Here is a 22,128-nt window from a genome sequence, read left to right as displayed (position 1 = left end):
AGATGTATTATATAATGTATATTAGTTTATGTAATATAATTGATATTATCAATTATATGAATAATTCTACATGTCTACTAATAGAATTTATTAATTAGTTATACTAAATTTACTAATACATTTATACTAAATTTCTAATTACACTTAATAGAATAACACTTTTTTCTCAAAAAAAAGCACAAACACAATAATGAATTAGTGATTGCATTTGTACTAAAAGTGAAAACTTGACTATTTTAGTTATATTTATTTCATCATATTGGATTGTATTCAAATAACTTATGTTTGATTGTTTTTATGAGTTTCAATTGTAAAATTACAATGAATAATAATTTGGTGATGTGTTGATATTTTAGTACTTGATTATTTATTAAAATTTAATTATAATAAAATTATATAATAAAATTTTATTAACCCCGCGGGGGCACCCGCGGGGGAAGCGGGGCAAGGCGGGGGGGCGGGGCGGGGGGAGCAGGAGGCGGGGGGGGCGGGGACGGGGGGAACTAATAGGCAACGGGGCGGGGAGACGGGGGAGGGGTCCCCCGCCCCAACCCCGCCCCGTTGCCATCCCTACTTTAGACCTTTATTTTTAGACCATTAAGAGTGAATAATAATAATATGATTGGAAGTACATTAGAGGTTTAGTGCACAAGTGAAACAAACCTGAGAGAAATCGAGCACGAAACGCGCGCGTACGTGCGGGAAAGAGAGTTGACTTTTGAAACGATTTAGAGCCACACATTTCAGCTTCTCTTAGAAGCTTCATTGCAGGCCAAAACACTCTCCTTTCTCTCTTATTCCAGCCGTGCACCCTCAAGGAGGAAGAAGACCAAATTCTTCTTCATTTCTTGCTTCAATCCTTCATCAAATCACCTCAAATTTTACGTACAACTTGCTAAACACTTGGTGAACAACATTAGCTAGGAAGAGAGCTTGCTTTCCACGGTTTTGTTGAGCTTCAAGAGGTCAAAAATTTCTGTCTTGCTCATCCAAAGAGGTAATGAACGATCAACCTCAAAAATCTTAGTTTATACAAGTTATATTACACTCATGAGCTCTTGGATTCTCATGGGTAGCTTTAAATTGTTAGAAATTTGGTGTGTGGGCTCTGCGAACACCCAATATGGCTTCATGGACTAATTTGTTGTGTTTTGATGTTATTAATGTTGGATTAGTGTTTAATCTAGTGGAAATATGTTGTATTGTTGAAGGAAAACCCAAAGGAAGTGATGAGGGAATTTTTCCATTTCTGCCCCTGTACACGCCGTGGCCCTTAGAGCAAATTTTTTGTAGTTCTAATGACTTGTTTATGATGTATACATGTTGTGTGGGTTGTGTAGAAAGTTTCATCAAAAAATTTCATGATTTGGTTGGCCAAATGATGTGTTTTGGGAAGTCATCAAAAACTGGAAATTTTCCCGTAACTACTCTGGCAGTGTTTTTGTTTTGGCTATAACGTTTTTCTCCAACATCAAAATTGAGTGCCGTTTATGGCACTGGAAACTAGACATTCCCAGCTTTCCAACGGTATAAAATACAAGTCCTGGTTCCACCTGAGTAGTCCATACCAATCATTTGAACATGACTGTCCTGTTTCACGTCTACACTGGGAGCTCTGTTTTGAGCAGCGAATTGGTGCTCAAATATGAGCTAGCCGTGGACAGATTTTAGAAACAATTTCTTCTAAGAAATTGTAGCTTTATGAATCTAGTTTTCAACGCCACTGACCACGCTCAATTTCAAGTTGAATTGAGTGAGTTGTGGCCGAAATCCGAAACTGACTCAATGATTTGAAACCCTCTTTTGGGCTAGTAAATGTTTAAATCTTGATTGGGACTTGTTGTTTCGAAATTCTTGGTGTCAATCACCTACCAAACACATCTTGGATGCTTCTTAGACATTGCATACCTAAATGAACCAGATTTAAGATGTTTCCTTTGGCCAAACGTTTAGAAAGAGAAATTTACATACAAGGCAGATTTGCTTTGAAAACTTGTGGAACTTTAACAATTTTGTTAACTGACTTTCCGTATGTATTTTTTGATGAAATTTTATAGTGGAATAGCCCTCATATGGTAGTATAATACTGCCAAGTTTGGTGTCATTCCAAGTCCTTCTCGATGGCAACAGATGTCCCAAAGTTTGCTTTTTAAATCTGGAAAACTTTTCCTTTTCTCTTGGCCGAATGGTCAAATCTGATTTGGGGAGTTATATTTCGAAAATTGTGATGTTCATTACCTTTAAATTGCTTAGTGGATGTTTATGTACTCTTGGTTTCGAAAATGGAGTGATTTAGAACTGATTTCATTGCACAAAACTTTTGCAAGCAAAAGAAAAGTGAGAAGGCAGATTAGCCTTGAAATATTTCTTGAACTTTGGTTGTTTTAATGACTGCCTTCCCGTGGGAATTTTTGCATGAAACTTGGTAGAAATGTTGTTCACACATGGAGGATTTAGTGTACCAATTTTGTTGTATTTCTAATGCCAAATCAATGTCCAAATGATATTTCCAAGATAGTCTTTAAATCTGGAAAATGACTGAACAGTTTGCGAAATGTGACCAACTTTGGACTGATGTCTCTCGATTCTCAAAACTCCGATTCCTGTTCCGCCTGTTGTGTTTTAAAATTTGATTGTAACTCTAATTTATTTCCAAATTGTAGAGGCTAGTTCGCATTGTGTGAATTTTTCCGAATTTCCAAACTTTGTCGAAAATCAACCCAAAACTGTCTTAATGGTCCAAAACAGCCACTTTGAGCCACATTTCGAATGTCATCCATTTGGAATCATGGAAAAGTGTCTTCTAGGAACTTTTAGTACTTTGGAAGAAGTTTTCAATGGTATCAAGTTTTCCAATTTTGGACTTGTAATGAGCGAGATACGATTTTTCAAAGATCTTGTATCAAAGCTGAAATTTTCGAAACTTAAGGAAATGGAGTTTTTCGAATTCTCCTTTTTCCCTCGATATCCCTTAAACGTTTTATACTTGATTTCGAAGATGAAAACTCGATTTCTCTTGTACTTTAAAAACCCCACTTTTGACCCTTGATTCGCGAGTAATTTAGGCTCGCTTTCGTGAAATTTTCTTAGGTTGTACAAGTGTACAATCATTCGTGATAATTGGGATTTATACGTGATAGTTCACTATTAATTGCTCAGACTCGCACAAGGACCTTCAAGAGGATCCCACGGTGAACGCCTGAACTTCAAGTGACATTTCTTCCTTGTTTACTTGGTGAGTGTCAAGTGTATGTAAACGTGTTACGTGCTTAATCGTTATTAGTGATTGAATATTTTGAAAATGCTGAGTCGAGTGTGAATTTTACCGCACTCGTTCTCATTTAAGTGAAGTGGTACTTGAATTACTTGACATGAAATACTTGAAGTGAATATTTACGTGAAGTGTACTTGAACTACTTGAAGGGAATTGCTTGAAGTGACTTGTTAAGTGAATTAAGTGAAGTGTTTCAGTGATTAATTATGCTATGGCTGCATAAGTCGATTGGAGCGATGTCTCATCGACCACTGAGCGATAGTAAGTACCGCACCGATTCGGGTGGGAGGTACCTCTCGTGTCGTCTCAGAACCATAAACTATTCTAAGTCAATTGGAGCGATGTCTCATCGACCACTGAACGATTGTAAGTACCACACCGATTCGGGTGGGAGGTACCTCTCGAGTCGTCTCAAACCATTAAGTATTTTAAGTCGATTGGAGCGGTGTCTCATCGACCTCTAACGATAGCAAGTACCACACCAATTTGGTGGGAGGTACCTCTCGAATCGTTTCAGACCTATAAACTGAGCGATAGTAAGTACCACACCGATTTGGGTGGGAGGTGCCTCTCGAGTCGTCTCAGAAACATAAATGGAATATGTAAAGTGCAATGAATTTAATTATCTACCCGGGTGATGGGGTGTTGTCATGAGAAGGTATTGAATTGCACTTGGACCAAAGTAAACAAAGATTTAGCTCCTGAGAGCTTCTACATCCTACTCAAGGGGGTTTATTATAAATTGTGAATTTCTTGAATGTTATAGTTGTCACTATTGTGTAAGTGCTATTGCTATTGAATTACTTGCCTTGCATGTTTTCTTGGCCTCACGAGCATCCGCTCACCCCGTTAGATTTGTTTTCCCTTGACAGGAGCTGAATTGGGAGGAATTCTGGAGAACCTTACTTGATGCTTCACTTGATTAGAATTGTGAATGTATTTGTTTAGAATTTGATTTTGGAAGCTGTATATTTTGGGGATGTAAAGTAATTGGGTAGATTATGATGTAAGACTTGAACGTTTATGGAGGAATTGACCTTCCTTTATCTCTCCGATTTTTAGTATCGATTGGTTATTATTGAGTGTAAATTGAGTTAGTACCGAGTCCTGGCGAGAGGTGGGCAGGCGTCCCGCCGATACCCTTAGGTTCGCCCTTGGGAGAAGTGGGGGCGTCACATCATCCACGTGCTAGATCATGTTTGCATGACAATCACTACATTTCATGCATATTTTTTTTATTTTTTTAGGATTTTTACAATTTTGCATGATATTGCCTCTATATATATATCCCTTATCCTTATATGTGAAACATGACATTTAGACTTGCATGCCATTTAAGAAAAAAATTAGAAATAGGCTAGTTCATTTGCTTGACTAGGTTAGGAGAGTCATCCTTCGAATATGAAAAATGGATGAGTATGGTTTCTTAATCTTAGCACGCTTGTATCTCCTCTATAAAAAGGAAAATTGAGTCACGAATCTTAGTCCCCTGTACCCGTTATGTTGCGTTCCTCTTTTTAAGTTACATATACTTATATATTATTATTTTTCTTCGAGTCTTAGTCTTTGCATATTCGTGACCTCTTTTAAGAATCATTTTGGGCATTATAATTAATGTAGTTCGTACCAATTAAACTTTGAAAAGATATTTCGACCCTCCCGATACTCATTGGGTCTAGGTTTGCATCCATATAGTAACATCCAAATGTGATAAGTTTTATAGGTTAGGTTAAGAAAATTTTCAACTAAATCACGCAACTAGCCTTGACTAGGTTGAAAGGGTGCCTTAGATCAAATCTTTGCCTTCCTTTTCTTCAATTGTGACTCCCGAACTCTTTTTTCTTCTTTTCAAAGACCTGGAGTCGTTTAAAAAGGATTTTTGTTTATTTTTTTTTATTAAAAAACATATTTTTTGGTGATTTGGTACACCTTAACTCAATATCAAGTGGCGACTCCTTTTTTTTCTAAAAATCCTTTTTAAACTATTATGTTGGGCCAAAATCGTCGCACCTTTTAAGTCCCATTTTTAGGCCCTTTTTCTTTATTTATTCTCTAAAAATCAAAAACTCATTTTCATTGAAAATTCATAAAAAATTCATTTTTATAACCAGTAATTTGTTTTTTTCAAAAAATGAGGCGCGACAACGGGTTGTAGGGAAGGAGTCCATTGTTCCTCACTCACTTCTATTTCCTCACTCCCTTCACTCTGCACTCGCCTCACTACTAGAAGAAGACTCACGAGTGATAGCTCTTCTTCCTTTTGCCATAGTATCTAAAAAAGGAGAAATTACAAGCATCTTCGTATACCAAGCTAAAAGTTGTACACTTCACACCTTATACAATAATTAATTCTTATAAAACACCTAAAAGAAAATTTCTTTCACTTATATTATCTTAGGCATTTTATAGAATCATCATTCATGTATAGGGATTAAAATTGACCCAAATAACCACAAGTACACACTCTCATGTTATCAAGAATTAATATTTTTTTGGCTAACCCCAGACACGGGGAGGGACGCCACCGCCTTGTATTATTAAAAACCACAAAACACAATTACAGTGAAGTTTATTTGCGAACAGCCCTAACGCGTATGACGGGAGTTCCTACTCTATCCAAAATCATGGCCCCTCTGGCGGGTCTTGGTAACTCCGATTGTGAGGTATAAATAACATTACCCGAACCATGTGCCCCCACCTTAGACAACGCAAAAAAAAAAAAACAACTATTCAAGAATGTCCAAAATTATGATATTAAAGACATTACATTAAAAATACCAAAAAATTTGTCAAAATCACCAATTTATTAAAATGGACAACCAATAGGTTCAACTTAGTGATTTTAGCAATAACCATGTTTATACCAAGTATAAATTAGAACAATAATCTACATTTAGTCATAAATATGGTTAAGCAAAATTATCCCCAAAAATCATAAAATTCATTAAAATTACTCTCTAAAAGTAATGTACCTGCTAGACCATCATCAACCAACCAATTCTTAACCAATAACATCAATGAAAGAAGCTCAATAATAATCCACACTAATTTTCCAACTTTATCCAAATATAGCAACTTATAAAATTTTAACAACTAAAGGAGCATCAGATTGCTACATTTGAACATGTAAATATACTTAAACAACCTGTATAAGCATATTGGAAGTCATAAATATCAATAATAATCATAAAAAATTTGAAATAGTAGATGTCAGAAAACTCAAGAATTTAAAAAATATCAACTTCTAAAATACAAAGATTTAATGAAAAAACTTATCTCAATCATGTAAAAGGATGGTTAGTGATGAAGATTATGCAAAAAATCCTATGAAACACCCTCTAATTGATGGATTTAGGAACTATGAACTTTAGCCTCCAATATCTTTAAAATCAAATTTTAAGGTATTTTTCTTGGATTTAATTGGTTAAAAAGGTTCTATGAAAGTTAAATGATGTTGGGTTGATGATTTTTTGTAAGGAAATGGAGTAAAAGTGAGATTTTGTGAAATGTGTGTAAGTGAATACATGGTGAAGAGAAGAAAAAGAAGAAGAAAAACAAGGCTGCATTTTGTGTCTTTAAACAAGGGGCCAAATACATGAGCCAAAACGTGAGCTTGAGCTCATGTTTTTAAACTCGCATTTTCTGTGTAAAATTTTGCAGAAAGCAAAACGTGAGAGCTCACGTTTTTAGCCTGCCTTTTCTGTGTAAATTCTGTAAAAGATAATGTTTATCTCAATCCGTAACTTTTGATGATTACAAAAAATGGATGTTACTAATATTCTTTGATCAGATCTTTTCAGAATTGGAGCAGAACAGGTTCAAAGGCTAACATATGCTGAAATAGCTGTCGGACGGACATAAAGACTGCATCGGCCGTCCGACAACCATTGAGTAACTTCAGACGCATGAAGAACCCACTCTCGGACGTCCGAAGATGATAAGTCAAGTCCTCTAAGCTGATTGACCTCGATCGGACGTACAACATCTGAGTACCGGACGTCCGTTAAACGTTGCGACACTTCGGACGCAAAACATCGGAGGCACCGGACGTCCAAACGAACTGAAGGAGAATTTCTAATTTTACATCATACCCTCGGACGCATATTCTGGAGGTACCGGACATCCTAAACATTTCAAGAAAACTTCTTGAACTCTCTGCCTGCGTTCGGATGCAGAAAACTAGCCCACCGGACGTCCGACACCACTAACGGCTAGTTGACTCTTCAACTGCCTTCTATCCGTTGGTAGCATTAATTGAAGAATTTTTTGGTCTCTTATAAAAAGGAAAAAGTCAACCACTTCAAGCAACTTTCGCATATTGAGACTACATCAGATCTTGAGTGATTCAAGTGTGAAAATACTCTTTAAAAAAGATTTGTACTCTTAGTTGTGGAATTTTCAATAAGGTTTTCAAGTGTGTTTCTATTTCTTCAATAGTGTAGTTTTGTGAGGGTTATTCAAGTGATAGTAAAACTTCCTTGCTTGACCAAGTGCGGCTTGGGGCGAGGCGGAAGTGATCCTTCCTTTGTACACAAGAGATTGGTTGTAAGTTGATCAACTTGAAGAAACTTGCTGTATAAAGTGGTATTCAAACTCAAGTGGAGTTTGAAACTTGGTTTGCTATTCTATCATTTTACTTACTGTCTTGCAATATAAATTGTCTATCTCTTCTACTCTCAAGCACTTGTGCTTATTCATCAATTGCTCCATTGTGTGGTTCTTTAGAAAAAAAGGGCAAGTTGGAAAAAAGTGACTCATATCTTCGCTAGTTTTTAAACCACCTAATTCACCCCCCCTCTTAGGTTATTTTCGATCCTTACAATTGGTATCAGAGCTTGGTCTCGTTGAGATTAAGCTCAATCGGCTTTGGAGTAAAAATGACAACCAACAATGCCATGTTTTTTGAAGGACAATCCATCACTAGACCCTCAATATTCAATGGATCAAATTATGTGAGTTGGAAGGAGAGGATGATTATTTTCTTACAATCTATTGATATTGAGTTGTGATTTATTATTAATGAAGGTCCATATGATGCCTCTATTATTGATGAAGTTACTCATAGGCCGAGACAAAAAACAAGGAGTGAGTTGACTAGTAATGATAGAACTCATCTTACCTTAAATGCCAAGGCTATGAATGTACTGTACAGTGCTTTAGATTCAAATGAGTCTATTAGAGTCAAAAGCTGTAGATCTGCAAAAGAGATTTGGGATAGATTCAGAAAAATTCATGAAGGAAGTGAGAATGTGAGAGAACAAAAGAAGTCCATTCTGGTCACTAAGTATGAATCCTTTAAGATGGAACCTTATGAAAATATTGAAAAGATGTATTGCAGATTCAATGATCTTATTAAGGACTTAGAAGTACTTGAAAAGGATTACTCTCTAAGTGAGAAAAATAGAAAAATTCTGAATGCTTTATCTAAGGATTGAGAGAGTAAAGTGACTGCCATTGAGAAAGCTAAATATCTAAATACCTTGCCCATTGAATCTCTAACCTCTTATGAGGTGAAACTCAAGTCCAAGGTGCAGGAGGAAGAAGATACAAAGGTGAGAAAGAGTATTGCTCTAAAAGCCTCACAAGTTGAAGATGATTCAGCCTCCTTAGATGAAGATGACATGGAAGGTGATGACAGTGATATTGCACTCATCACGAAAAGTTTCAAAAGAATACTCAACAAGAGGAAATTCAGAAAAGGTGGACCCAGCAATTTATTCCCAAATCAGTTTAACAACTTGAGAAACAAAAGGAAGTTAGAGCCCAACAAAAAGCAAACTGATAAGTGCTTTGAATGCGGTCAATTTGGACACTACACAAATGAATGTCCAATAAAGAAAAGGAAGGAAAGCAAGGTTGAACGAAAATCAAAATTTAACAATTTTCAGATCACCTGGAATGACTGCAATTCAGAAGGTGAAGTCGAAGAAGAAGAAGAGTCTGCCCAAATGGCTTTCATGGCCATTGGTGATGAAGAGGTAACTACTTGTAACTCTCAAACTGATAGTGATAACGAATCCGATGATGATGTTAATTCTTTTATGGAAAGAATGCATAACAATTTGAAAGAATCCTATGTTGGAAATAAGGAATTAAAACAGAAAATTAACTTTCTGATTCAAAACAATGCAAGCCTTTTTCGACAAAACAAATGTCTGAGAGATGAAAATGAGAATCTGAAAAGGATTGAAAATGATTTGCATGCTGAACTTGATAGAAAGACAAACTTCTATGACATGCTCAAAAATGAACAAAGTAGCTTGAAAAGAAGAATGAATGATCTTAGTCAGATACTTCAACATAAGAAACAAAACTGTTTTCAAAGAAATGATGCAAAATCTCATTTTGGTACTCATCAGAAAAGGTTGAATCATAGTACAAATGAGTTTGCTATCCATAGAAAAAGGCAAATCAGATTTATTAAACCTGTTCATTTGAATAATTCATTGACTATGTGTAGCTTCTGTTGTCAATTTGGCCACATAAAAAGCAATTGTCATGTTAAGAAAAATATGTGATATGGCATGAGATGCATGTGGATGGTTAGACATAATGCTAACTCTCAAGGACCCAAAAAGTAAAGGGTACCGAATATTATCTTGTGGATCCTTGTATAGGTGAATCTGGTGAACATTGTTAAGGAATCAAAGTGGTTCATAGACAGTAGATGCTCAAGACATATGACTGGTGATCCATCACAGTTCATCAAGTTCAAGCCAAAAGCAAGCGGAAAGGTAACATTTGGAGATGATAACAAAGCCAAAACTGTTGGAATTGGTGATGTTGGTAAGAATGGTCAAACCTTTGTTCACAATATTCTTTTAGTTGACAATTTGAGCTATAACTTGTTAAGTGTTAGTCAATTATGTGATAGGAATCTGTTTGTGGTTTTTAAAAAGCATGAATGCCTTGTCCTTGACTCAAAATTTAACACTGCTTTCAAAGGAAAAAGAGTAAATGACATTTATGTAGTTATCCTTGAAAAAGTTGATTCCTCTAGCCTTAGTTGTCTCAAAGTAGCAAATGAGGACCCCTGGCTGTGGCATAGAAGACTTTGTCATTTCAATATGGATTTGCTAAAAGAAATTTTCAAAAAGGATCTTGTTAGAGGGCTGCCAAAGATCAAATTTGAAAAGGACAGAATTTGTGATGCTTGCCAATTTGGAAAACAAGTCAAAGTGTCTTTTAAACCCAAGAAATGTATTTCTACTACAAAGCCTCTAGAACTTTTACATCTTGATTTATTTGGTCCTACACGAACTACCAGCTTAGGTGGCAAAACATTTTGCTTTGTTGTTATTGATGATTATTCTAGATACACTTGGGTGATGTTTCTTGCACACAAAGATGATGCTTTCAGAAACTTTGTTTCACGATTTGCAAAAGTTCAGAATCAGATTGAAAATCATCAAATTCAGAAGTGACAATGGCTCAAAATTTCATTTTTGTGACTTTCCAGAATTTTGTAACAGCAATGGTATTACACATGAATTTTCAATTGCAAGAGTTCCCCAACAAAATGGGGTTGTTAAAAGAAAGAATAGAACTCTTCAAGAGGCTGCTAGAACCATGCTTAGTGAGTGTAATTTACCAAAATACTTTTGGGTTGAAACTATAAATACAGCTTGCTATACCATGAATAGAGTTCTTTTAAGACTAATCTTGAACAAAACCTCCTATGAGCTGATGTTTGATAAAAAGCTTGTAGTTGGATACTTTAAAGTCTCTGGTTGCAAATGCTTTATTTTAAACATCAAGGAACATCTCGAAAAATTTGATAAAAAATCTGACGAGAGAATTTTCTTGGAATATTGTGAGAATAAGAGAGGTTTTAGAGTCTACAATCGAAGGACTTTGGTTATAGAGGAAGCTATACATATCACTTTTGATGAATCTAATGGTGACATTTCCATAAGTAGTGGTGAAGATGATGATGCAGGTATTCAAGAAGAACTAAAGAAACTCACAATCACTGACCAAGGCATTGTTTCACCAGAAAATGATTCAAACGAAGATGAAACTCAAGACAGTCCAGCAAGGGAAGACAGTGACAGAGACACTAGTACACCTAACGATCTTCCAAGAGCTTGAAAATTTGCTCAAAACCACCATAAGGAGCTCATTATTGGTGATCCATCCGAGAAGGTCAGGACTCGTTCCTCCTCTAAACAACTAATGGATAATTTTGCATTAGTTTCACACTTTGAACCCAAAAATGTTGTTGATGTTTTGAAAGATGAGAACTGAATTTTAGCTATGGAAGAGGAGTTAAATCAATTTGAAAGGAACAAGGTGTGGACATTAGTTGCTAGACCAAAAGATCATTCTACCATTGGCATAAAGTGGGTTTTAGAAACAAAATGAATGACAAAGGTGAGGTAGTAAGAAATAAGGCCAGACTTGTAATCAAGGATATACTCAAGAAGAAGGAATTGATTTTGATGAATCATTTGCACCCGTAGTTAGGCTGGAATCAATTAGAATGTTTTTGGCCTTTGCATGTTTCAAGAACTTTAAATTATTTCAAATGGATATTAAAAGTACTTTCTTAAATATATTTATTGATCAAGAAGTATATGTTGATCAACCTCCTGATTTTGAAAATGAAATTTATCCAAATCATGTATTTAAACTCTCAAAAGCTTTGTATGGACTAAAACAAGGTCCAAGAGCATGGTATGAACGTTTGAGTGATTTTTTGATTGAAAATGGTTTTAAAAGAGATATTGTGGATACTACTCTTTTCACTAAACACAGTTAACGTGATCTTTTAATTATGCAAATATATGTGGATGATATTATATTTGGTGCTACTAATGAGAGTTTGTGCAAGGATTTTTTCAATATCATGCAAAAAGAGTTTGAAATTAGCATGATGGGAGTTTCTTCCTTGGACTCCAAGTGGTTCAAACTCAAGATGGAAACGTTCATCAACCAAACAAAATACACCAAGGAGCTACTCAAAAGATTTGGAATGGAGGATTCAAAGCAGGTCGGAACACCTATGTGCACATCTACCAAGCTTGACAAGGATGAAGAAGGTACAAAAATTGATGAAAAGAAGTATAGAGGTATGATTGGCAGTTTATTTTACTTAACTGCTAGTAGACCAGATATCATGTTTGCTGTGTGCTTATGTGCTCGTTTTCAGTCTTGTCCAAAGGAATCTCATTTAAATGCAGTGAAAAGAATTCTTAGATATCTAAAATGAACCTTGAATTTTGGTCTATGGTATCCTAAGTGTCATGAACTTCCTTTGTGTGGATTCTCTGATGCTGATTTCGGCGATGGTAGGGTTGATAGAAAAAGTACAATAGGCATATGTAACTTTCTTGGAAATTGCTTAGTATCCTGGTTTAGCAATAAACAAAATGCTATTTCATTATCTACAACTGAAGCTGAATATGTTGTCGTTGGAGATTGTTGTGCTCAATTATTGTGGCTCAAAGTTTTCAACACAACAAGCGGAACAAGAATTGGAGTTTTGAACACCAAGATATAGTGGCTCAAAGTTGCTGAATTTCCTCTTTGAACGAAGATTTTCCAGGTTTAAATCACGAACTTTGGGACTTTGGTTGAGCATCGAAATGGACTCGGAATGACACCAAACTTGGCCGTATTACACTACCATATAAGGGCTATTCCTCTGTAAAATTTAATAGAAAAATACGTGCGGGAAGTCAATTAACAAAATCATTAAAGTCCCACAAGTTTCCAAGGCAAATCTGCCTGGTATGTAAATTTTCCTTTTCTAAATGTTCGGCTAATGAAAACATCTCAAATATGGTTCATTTATGTAGACAATATCTAAGAAACATCCAAGATGTGTTTGGTAGGTGATTAACACCAAAATTTCCCAATCAAGGTTAAGGCATCAACTAGCAAAAAAGAGGGTTTTCAATCCCTGAGTCAGTTTCAAACTTCGGCCACAACTCACTCAATTCAACTTGGAATTGAGCGTGATTGGTGGCGTTGAAAACTAAATTCATAAAGCTACAATTTCTTAGAAGAAATCACTTTAATAATCTATCCACAACTAGCTCATATTCGAGCATCAACTCGCTGCTTAAAATAGAGCTTCCAGTAAAATGAGAAACAGAACAGGCAACTTTAGAAGGTTGGTACGGATCACTCAATTGGAATCAAGATGTGCATTTTATACCGTTGGAAAACTGGGAATGTCTAGTTTCCAGTGCCACAAACAAAACTCGATTTTGACATTGGAGTAAAAAGTTATGTCCGAAACAAAAACACTGCCAGAGTACACTGGACACCCGTTTCCAGTTTTGATGAATTTTCGAAATCACAACATTTGGCCAACCGAATCACGTAATTTTTGTGGAAACCTTCCACACAGCCCACACAACATGTTTACATCATAAACAAGTCAATTGAACCTCAAAAAAATGCTCTAAGGGTCACGGCATTGACAGGGGCAGAAACGAAAAAATTCCCCTCTTCACTTCCTTTGAGTTTCCATCCACAATATCACTTATTTCTACTAAATTAAGCTAATCCAACATTAATAACATCAAAACTCATCAAATCGTTCCATCAATCCATAGTGGGAGTTCATAGAGCCCACACACCAAATTTCCAACATAAATAAAGCTACCCACATGAATATATGAACTTATACGTGCAAGATATCTTCTATAAACCAAGAATTGAAAGGTTGATCGTTGATTACCTTTGTTGGTGACTCGAGCAGAAATTTTTGGCCCTTGATAGCTAAAGAAAACAGTGGAAAGCAAGCTCTTTTCCTAGCTGAGGTTTTTCACCAAGTGTTTAGTAAGTTGTACATAAAATTTGAGGTGATTTGGTGAAGATTTGAAGGTGAAATGAAGAAGAAATGTGGGCTGTTTTTCTTCCTCCTTAGACCGCTGGAATGAGAGAGAGAAAGGAGAGTGTTTGGGCTGCAATGAAGCTTCCTTGAGAAGCTTTAATGTGTGGCTCCAAATTGTGCAAAAGTCAATTCTCTCCCCACGCGTGCACGCGCGTTTTTCGTGCTCGATTCCTCTCTAGTTTATTTCACTAGTGCACTAAACCTCTAATGCACTTTTATTCATACTATTATTATTCACTCTTAAGGGTCTAAAAATAAGGGTCTAAAGTCCCTCAATTAATCGCGCGTGCAAAACGCGTAGTACCGATTTGTGTGCGATAAAGTGGAATCTCCAAGAATTTCTTATAACAATAATATAACTAACTAACACTTGAACATTAAAACATAAAAATACCTATTTTAAGACTAATGTACAAGTCTCCAATTTTCCAAGCTCATAGTACTCTCAAATCGGTTATTGTCTCCAAATCATTTTAAAAATATATGCAAGTCATAATTCCAAGTAATTGGGTCTAAAAAGGTTGAAATTAAATACTTGGAGTAAACGGGCAATTATATATTTAAATAAGCTAGTAATAGGAATTTAAAATAAGTAAATTTTTGCGAGTCCTCACAAATGTTATTTTCTCTTGATCCTCAAGAGTAAAGTTATCTGATTGTATCTTGAAAATTCATCAAGAAAATAATAAAATTCATATTCGACTATACACTAATAATTGATCAAGAAAGGATAAAGGAAAGTGATCTTTTCTAGTAACCACATTAAGTTTCCTGTAATTGATACATACTCTCTATATTACCACAAGTCTAGAAGGAATAATTTCATCATTTTTACCCTTGACTATGGTAATTTTGCCTTTCTTTGGAATAATATGAATTGGAATAATTCATACACTATCGAAGATAGGAAAGATTATACCTACATCAAGTCACTTGATAATTTCTAATCTTATCACCTCTTTCATATTTGAGTTAAGTCTTCTTTGTAATTCTACCACCGGTTTGCAATTATCCTCTAAGAAAATGTGATGCATACAAATGGAAGGGCCAATTCCTTAAATGTCTGAGATGGACTATCCAATGGTCTTTTTATGTTTCTTTAGAACTCTTAGTAACTTTTTACGTTGTTCCTTATCTAGATAACCATTAACAATCATAGATAAAGTTTCATTAACTCCAAGAAACTTGTACCTCAAATGGCTAGGAAGTGGCTTGAACTCAACCTTTGGAGCTTCAATCTCCAAAGGGGGCGGAAGTCATTTTCCTTACCCGAGACTTTCATACACATTTCCTCTTTTAGAAGGTGGTTGAGCATCTAAGTATTAGGTCAATTCTTCAACTTCCTCATTATCTCCCTCTTGCCATTCTAAAAGTATCAAACAAAGCTCAAGAGGATCGAAGTCAAGATTGACTTGACTCGTCTCTTGTGTTAGTTTATCAATAGTTCCAATAGAACAAGCATGATCAATGAAAGAATAGTATTTTTCCATCTCATTCAAATTGAACTCTATCTCTTTTTCACCTACTTGAAATTTAAGTTTGCCATTTTTAACATCAATAATAGTACCTACAGTTGCCAATAATTGGCATAGACATCTAGCACCAAAAAGTTCATGGGAATGATAAACTTTTGTACTTTAATCAACACATTTTCTAAAACTCTAAATGGATACCTAATAGACCTATTGGCTAATTGTAAAGTAAAATTAGTTTGTTTAAACTCATGTAACCCTAACTGTCTAGCCACCGTCAAAGAAATTAATGATACACTAGCACCAAGATCACGTAATATTTTAGAAAATTCAATGTTACCAATTGTTCATGGTGTAGAGAAACTCCCTGGATCCTTCAACTTTGGTGGTAGGTTATTTTGAATTATGGCACTACACTCCTTCGTCAGAGCTATTGTCTCGCAATTTTTCAAATTTCTCTTACGAGTCATGCTCTTCTTGGGAAATTTTGTATACGAAGGAATCTACAAAATAGCATCAACAAAAGGAATATTAATATGTAATTACTTAAAAATTTCAATAAACTTTTTAAAGTCTTTGTCAAACTTATTAGACTTAAGCTTTTGAGGGAATGGAACCGCCGAAGGGATAGGAATGGTAGTCGAAGATGAAAGTTGATCAACAACTTGCTTTTGCTTGCTATTTTCTCCTACACTTGCCTCTTGGTCCTCTCTCTCGTCTTCTTTTCTTCACTCTTATTTTTCTTCTGATCTTCAACCACCGGAGAATTTTCTAATTGTCTACCATTATGAAGGATAATGATTTTAACATGCTCCCTCGGATTCACTTCCGTTTGATTTGATAACTCTTTTTGGTTCCTATTATTAATAGAGTTGGCAATTTGACCTATTTGAACTTTCACATTTCTATAAATGATTGTAAGTTGGTATATTCTTCCCTCAATTCTTTTGAATTTTTGGGTGGTAGCACTAGCTAACTTATCAATTTTGTCATTTGACACATTGGCTAGTCTTTCAATTGCGATCTCCCAAGTCGGTTTGTTCTCCATATTTTGTTGCTTTGGTTGAAATTCTAGTGAATTATTTGGCCTTTGTTGATCTCCTTGGTCCTTCCATTCAAAATTTAGATGACTTCTCCACCCTAAATTATATGTGTTGGAGTAAGGGTTGTTTTGAGCCGTCCGATTGTAATTATTGACAAATTGTACCTGCTCACTTTCAACACAATTATTAGTATCATGTTCTCCTCCACATACATTACAACAAGCAACACCTATGTTGGTTGTAGAAATAGAACCAACTTCGATTTGTTTACTTAACAATTTCACCATATTGTTCATTTGGGCACTCAACATGTTAAGAGTGTCCATTTCTATCATACCTACTTGTTTTTTAGAGTTTACTCGCTCATTAGTTCATTGGTAGTTATTTGCCATCATTTTCTTTATTAAGTTTTGAATTTTTTGGGGTGATTTACCCATTAAATCCCACCCGCGGCTGTATCAATTGTACTATTAGTTGAGAAAGATAAACCATTATAAAATGTTTAGATAATGAACCAATTAGGACGTCTATGGTGTAGACATTTCCATAGCAAACCCTAAACCTTTCTCACTTTCATATAATAATTCATCCTTTTGTTGGTTAAAACTAGTAATGTCCATTCTAAACTTTGTTGTTTTATCTGATAAAAAATATTTATTTAAAAATGCTTTAGATAAACCATCCCATGTGGTAAAAGTATTTGGACCATGAGAATGCAACCAAATTTCGGCTTTATCGCGCAAAGAAAACAGAAATAACCTTATCAGGTATAAGGTAGTATTTTTTTTTTGGCTAACCCCGGCCACGGGGAGGGACGCCACCTCCCATTTATCATATAACTTAGGTGAAAGGAAAAGATGATGTCACAAAGGGACCGAGATCTACTCCCCTACATGCTTGTGCAGAATCTTCCTAATTGACGCAATCCCTAACCTATCTAGACACATGGCTCCTCTGGCAGGCGGAGGTAACGATGATATGGAGGTGTAAATCTCCTCTCTATCATGAGAGCACCCTACATTCGATAAAGTATCGGCAACTTGGTTCGCTTGACGAAGACAGTGTCTAACCTGTAGCAAATTGATCCTTCAAGGCAAAAAGCTGCTGCACCTCCTTGTAAATACTCCATGGGCAACCAGACTTTCCATTTAAAATCTGGACTAATGAGAGCGAATCTAATTCAACTTCAAACCAGCCAAACCTTCTCTATAAGCACAACTCTACTCCAAAAAGAAGAGCTCAAGCTTTGGCCTGTAAACTAGTAGCCAGTCCAAAATGGCAAGAGAAAGCCAAGTGCAACTTACCGCGTTCGTCTCGAAGGACCCCCCTTCCCCACTAATACCAGGATTGCCCTTGGAGCAACCATCTGTATTGAGTTTGAGAACATCACAAGAAGGTCTAAACCACCTCACAAACTTATAGGTTACTAGTGAAGACCATCCAAATATCTCCGTATAAAAGTGCACCCAAGATGCTGGGAAGAACCTGCGTCTCGGAAAGAATAATGCAAACAACTCCAAGAGATCGGCGACGACCGAGTTGTACATCACGACTAACTCTATTTGGATCCCCTCATATTTCCTGGAATTCCTGAATTTCCACAGGTGCCAACAAATTAGTAGCGGAAGAATATGATGAACAAACTCCAGATACCTATTACTCCGTTTACCATACCACCAGGCCGCCATACACACACGAAACGATGAACTAGTCCAAAATACACCAACTATGTCCCCAAAAAATGCCAAACTCGCGAAGCCATGTTCCCCTAGCAAGCACATGCTCTACAATTTCGATAGCAGGGGAATAACAACACCCACACCTAGAGGGCCCCTGAACCCCAAATTTCCATAGACAGCAGTCCACCGGTAGCCGACCTCGCAATAATCGTAATAAGAAGAATGAGATTTTCAAGGGTAACACCGGATGCCATATTCTTCTAAACATGAAGGAACTACTAGTATGTTGCCGTACTAGCTGAAAAGCAAACTGTAGAGTGAACCGCCCATATTGTGATGGTCTCCATACCATCAAATCAGGAAGCTGGCCCATCGGTAGAGCAACCCGAGCAACCTCGCTGACAATCTGAGCCAGCATTTATTGCCGAATAAGCTGTAAATTCCAAGAACCATCCGTAACAAAATCAGCAACCTGATGATCCGACACACTATCCAGTCTCGAAGCCAATACTCCATTCCCTAGCCAATTATCAAACTAGAAGTTAGAACTTCCAAACCGCCCTATCCATCCAATGTGCTGCTCTGCAAGATGAAGCACCTCTATCATCCTTCTCCACACCTGCGAACCCCTGTCTCGATATACCAGATTAGGATGCACCTCCGCACAAAACTTAGTCTTCATGAAGCTCGCTCAAAGAGATAACAGGGATCGAAAGTTCCACCATAGCTTGATAGAAAAAGCATTATGAATATCCTCCAAACGCTTGAAACCCATGCCTCCCTCTTCACATGGCACACGTAGGTCCCTTCACCTAATCCAATGCAACTTATGACCCCCCTCGGAAGCACCCCAGAGAAAATTCGAGAATCTACCTTCAATCTCTTTAAGGACTGCTTTCGGAGGTGACACAGCCATTAACAGATAAACCGGCAAAGCTGAAAGGACGTGCTTCAGCAACACAATCCTACCCCCAGAAGACAATAACCTGTGTTTTCAGGACTTAACTTTACACACCACTGCTTGGCATAATCCAACAAAGTATTCTCTTTTCCGCCTCCTGTAATATAGGGGATACCCTAAATATTTGATGGGAAACGGCCTGAACGGGAAACCTGTTATCTGCTAGATCTTCATTCTCCTCGGCCTACCTAATTTAGAATGTACCAAAAAACAACTTTTCCTTTTATTGACCAACTGGCCAGAAGCCACCTCATAACCAGCTAGCGCCCTCATCACCAGCCTCAGAGAAGCTACAGTTGCACTAGAGAAAATCAGCACATCATCAGCATAACCCAAATGCGTAACGGTCGGGCAACCTCTTGTGATCTTAAATCCTTGAAACCCACGTTGAGTCACTAAATTATTTAGAGAACGAGACAATACCTCCGCCTCAATGATAAATAAAGTAGGAGACAATGGATCTGCTTGACGAAGCCCTCGAGCTGATTTAAAGAAGCCATAGAGCGACCCATTTATAATTATGGAGAACCATATATTTGAGATAATATGCTAGATCATAACAATCCAACATTCACCGAAGCCAAATGCTCGTAGCACCTTTATCAAGAAAGGCCACATCATCCTGTCATAAGCTTTCATCATATCAAGTTTTAGCACTACATTTTCCCCTCGCGCCTTCTTCTTGATGTCCGAAATCATCTCTTAAGCTAGTAGGTAATTGTTCGAAATCGAACGACCCTGAACAAAGCCACTTTGATTCACCGAGATAATCTTAGGTAAGATAGGGGCTAAACGTCGTGCTAGAATCTTTGAAAAAATCTTGTTCACAAAGTTGCATAAACTGATAGCGCGAAACTGAGAGAAATCCTTTTGCTGATGAACTTTGGACAACAAAACTATGGAGGTAGCAATAATTCGCCTTAGAAGCTCAGCACCACAAAAGAAACTTTGTACATCATTATATACATCACCACCAACTATCTCCCAGGCAAAGGAGAAAAGTTTACCAGTGAAACTGTCAGGCCCTGCTGCACTATTAACATCCATTTCAAAAACAGTCTGCCGCACCTCCTCCAAGGGAGGAACCGCCTCCAACTGCACATCGTCCTCTAATGATACCAGTCGAGGGATGACATCAGGCACATCCATCATAGCAGGAGTATCCTCCAATGAGAATAAGGAAGAAAAATACCGTACCGCCTCTGCACCAATGAGCGCGTCCTCATTTACCCATTCACCATTACAATTCTTAATACGGTGAATTACCGATTGCATACGCCGTTGCTTTACCACCGAGTGAAAGAACTTAGTGTTGCAATCTCCTAAAGCCAGCCATTTGATCCTAGATCTTTGCTTCCACAATGACTCCTCCATGGCTAATGCCCGTCTCAAAGCTACTTGGACCTGTTGCAACTCCAAATGCGCATCCTCAAAACCCCCTTCCTCTAAACATCTTTCTAACTTTCCAAGCTCTTCTTCCACCTTTTTTACATTGTCAGAAAATTTTCCCACGCGATCCTTGTTCCACAGTTGAAGATGTCTTTTCAGCCGCTGTAACTTAGAGCAAAGAACCTGCATTGGGGACCTAACGCACTCTTGCTGCCACGACTCTTTCACCACTCCCAAAAAGTCCTCATGATCAGTCCAAGCGTTGATGAAGTGAAATGGTCGGGGTTTACCATCCACCCTTGTAGCAGTAGAAATTAACAATGGCGCATGATCGGAAGGATGTCGCCCCAAATGAGTAACACCGAAGGACAAACTAGCATCAAAACACTCCACATTCAGCAACAAACGGTCCAAGCATTTCCAAATTCTAGGTCTTCCTTGGTGATTGTTGCACCAGGTAAAGCTAGAACCTGAGAATCCTCCATCAACCAAACCAGCGGAACCCATGAAAGCCACAAAATCAGCTGCTTCAACAACTGTAAATGGTTTCCCCCCTTTCTTTTCCTCTTCCCCAACGACAACATTAAAATCACCACAAACCAGCCAAGGGTCATGCGACAGTTTGTATTGCAGTAAACCAGCCCAAAGAGCCTTTCTTTCCTCAACAGTGGTAGCAGCATGTACCGTCGTAAAGGATACCGGACTTACCAAATATGGATGTTGAATAAACAAAGATAAAAACTGAGCACCCTCTCCCACAATTGAACACACAACTGGATTATTATAGAATACCCACAACAAACCATTAGAGTGAGAAATAACAAAATCAAAATTTAATCTAACCCGAAACTCCTCAGCCAATGACATGTGAATATGCATTTCAAACACCACCAGCATTTGGATTTTAAGATACACAACTAACTTTCGCAATCTCCAAAAATGAGAAGCCTTAGCCATACCTCTAATGTTCCAAAATAATGTATTAATCATGAGATAAAGGCTAGAATGAATTTTATGAAGCCCTTACTGTGGAACGCAGCTCCCTATCTGATGGAAACTTCGCGCGCATCCCCTTGGACTTAACCCTAACTATCTTGAAGGAATCATCTACTACTTGAAGGGGGTGTTCCGACGCCTGTCCAACCTCTGCACTACCTTCCCCATCCTCCAAAGCAGTACCATGTGGAGAATAAGGTAGTATTTATATTTAAAAAACAAATAAAATTTTAGCCTAACTAATAACACAAAATTCAACTAAACTAATAAGAATATCTAAATTAATAAAACTTATTAGGTCCTAATATTGCCGCTTCCCAGCAACGGCGCCAAAAACTTAACGAATTTTTTATATAAGTACAAATTTTAATCCAAAATATACCGATTTGACTGCAAGTATACAAGTCAAAATAGTAGTTTAAGTTATATATCGAATTGATCCCATGAGGCACAAGTATTGCAAGTCTA

At 37.0% G+C, this 22,128-nt stretch overlaps 1 protein-coding gene across 1 annotated transcript; it reads right to left on the bottom strand.

Annotated features, from left to right (window-relative positions):
• Positions 1-19,977: 19,977 nt before the first annotated feature.
• On the bottom strand, positions 19,978-21,621 carry LOC113759893. Its single transcript, XM_027302471.1, has one exon. The coding sequence runs from the start codon at positions 21,619-21,621 to the stop codon at positions 19,978-19,980; it is 1,644 nt and encodes a 547-aa protein (XP_027158272.1).
• Between the last annotated feature and the right edge of the window lie 507 nt (positions 21,622-22,128).

The sequence above is a fragment of the Coffea eugenioides genome, chromosome 2, assembly GCF_003713205.1.
Source record: "Coffea eugenioides isolate CCC68of chromosome 2, Ceug_1.0, whole genome shotgun sequence".
Classification (NCBI taxonomy): Eukaryota; Viridiplantae; Streptophyta; class Magnoliopsida; order Gentianales; family Rubiaceae; genus Coffea; species Coffea eugenioides.
This window is presented reverse-complemented; position numbering and strand designations above follow the sequence as displayed.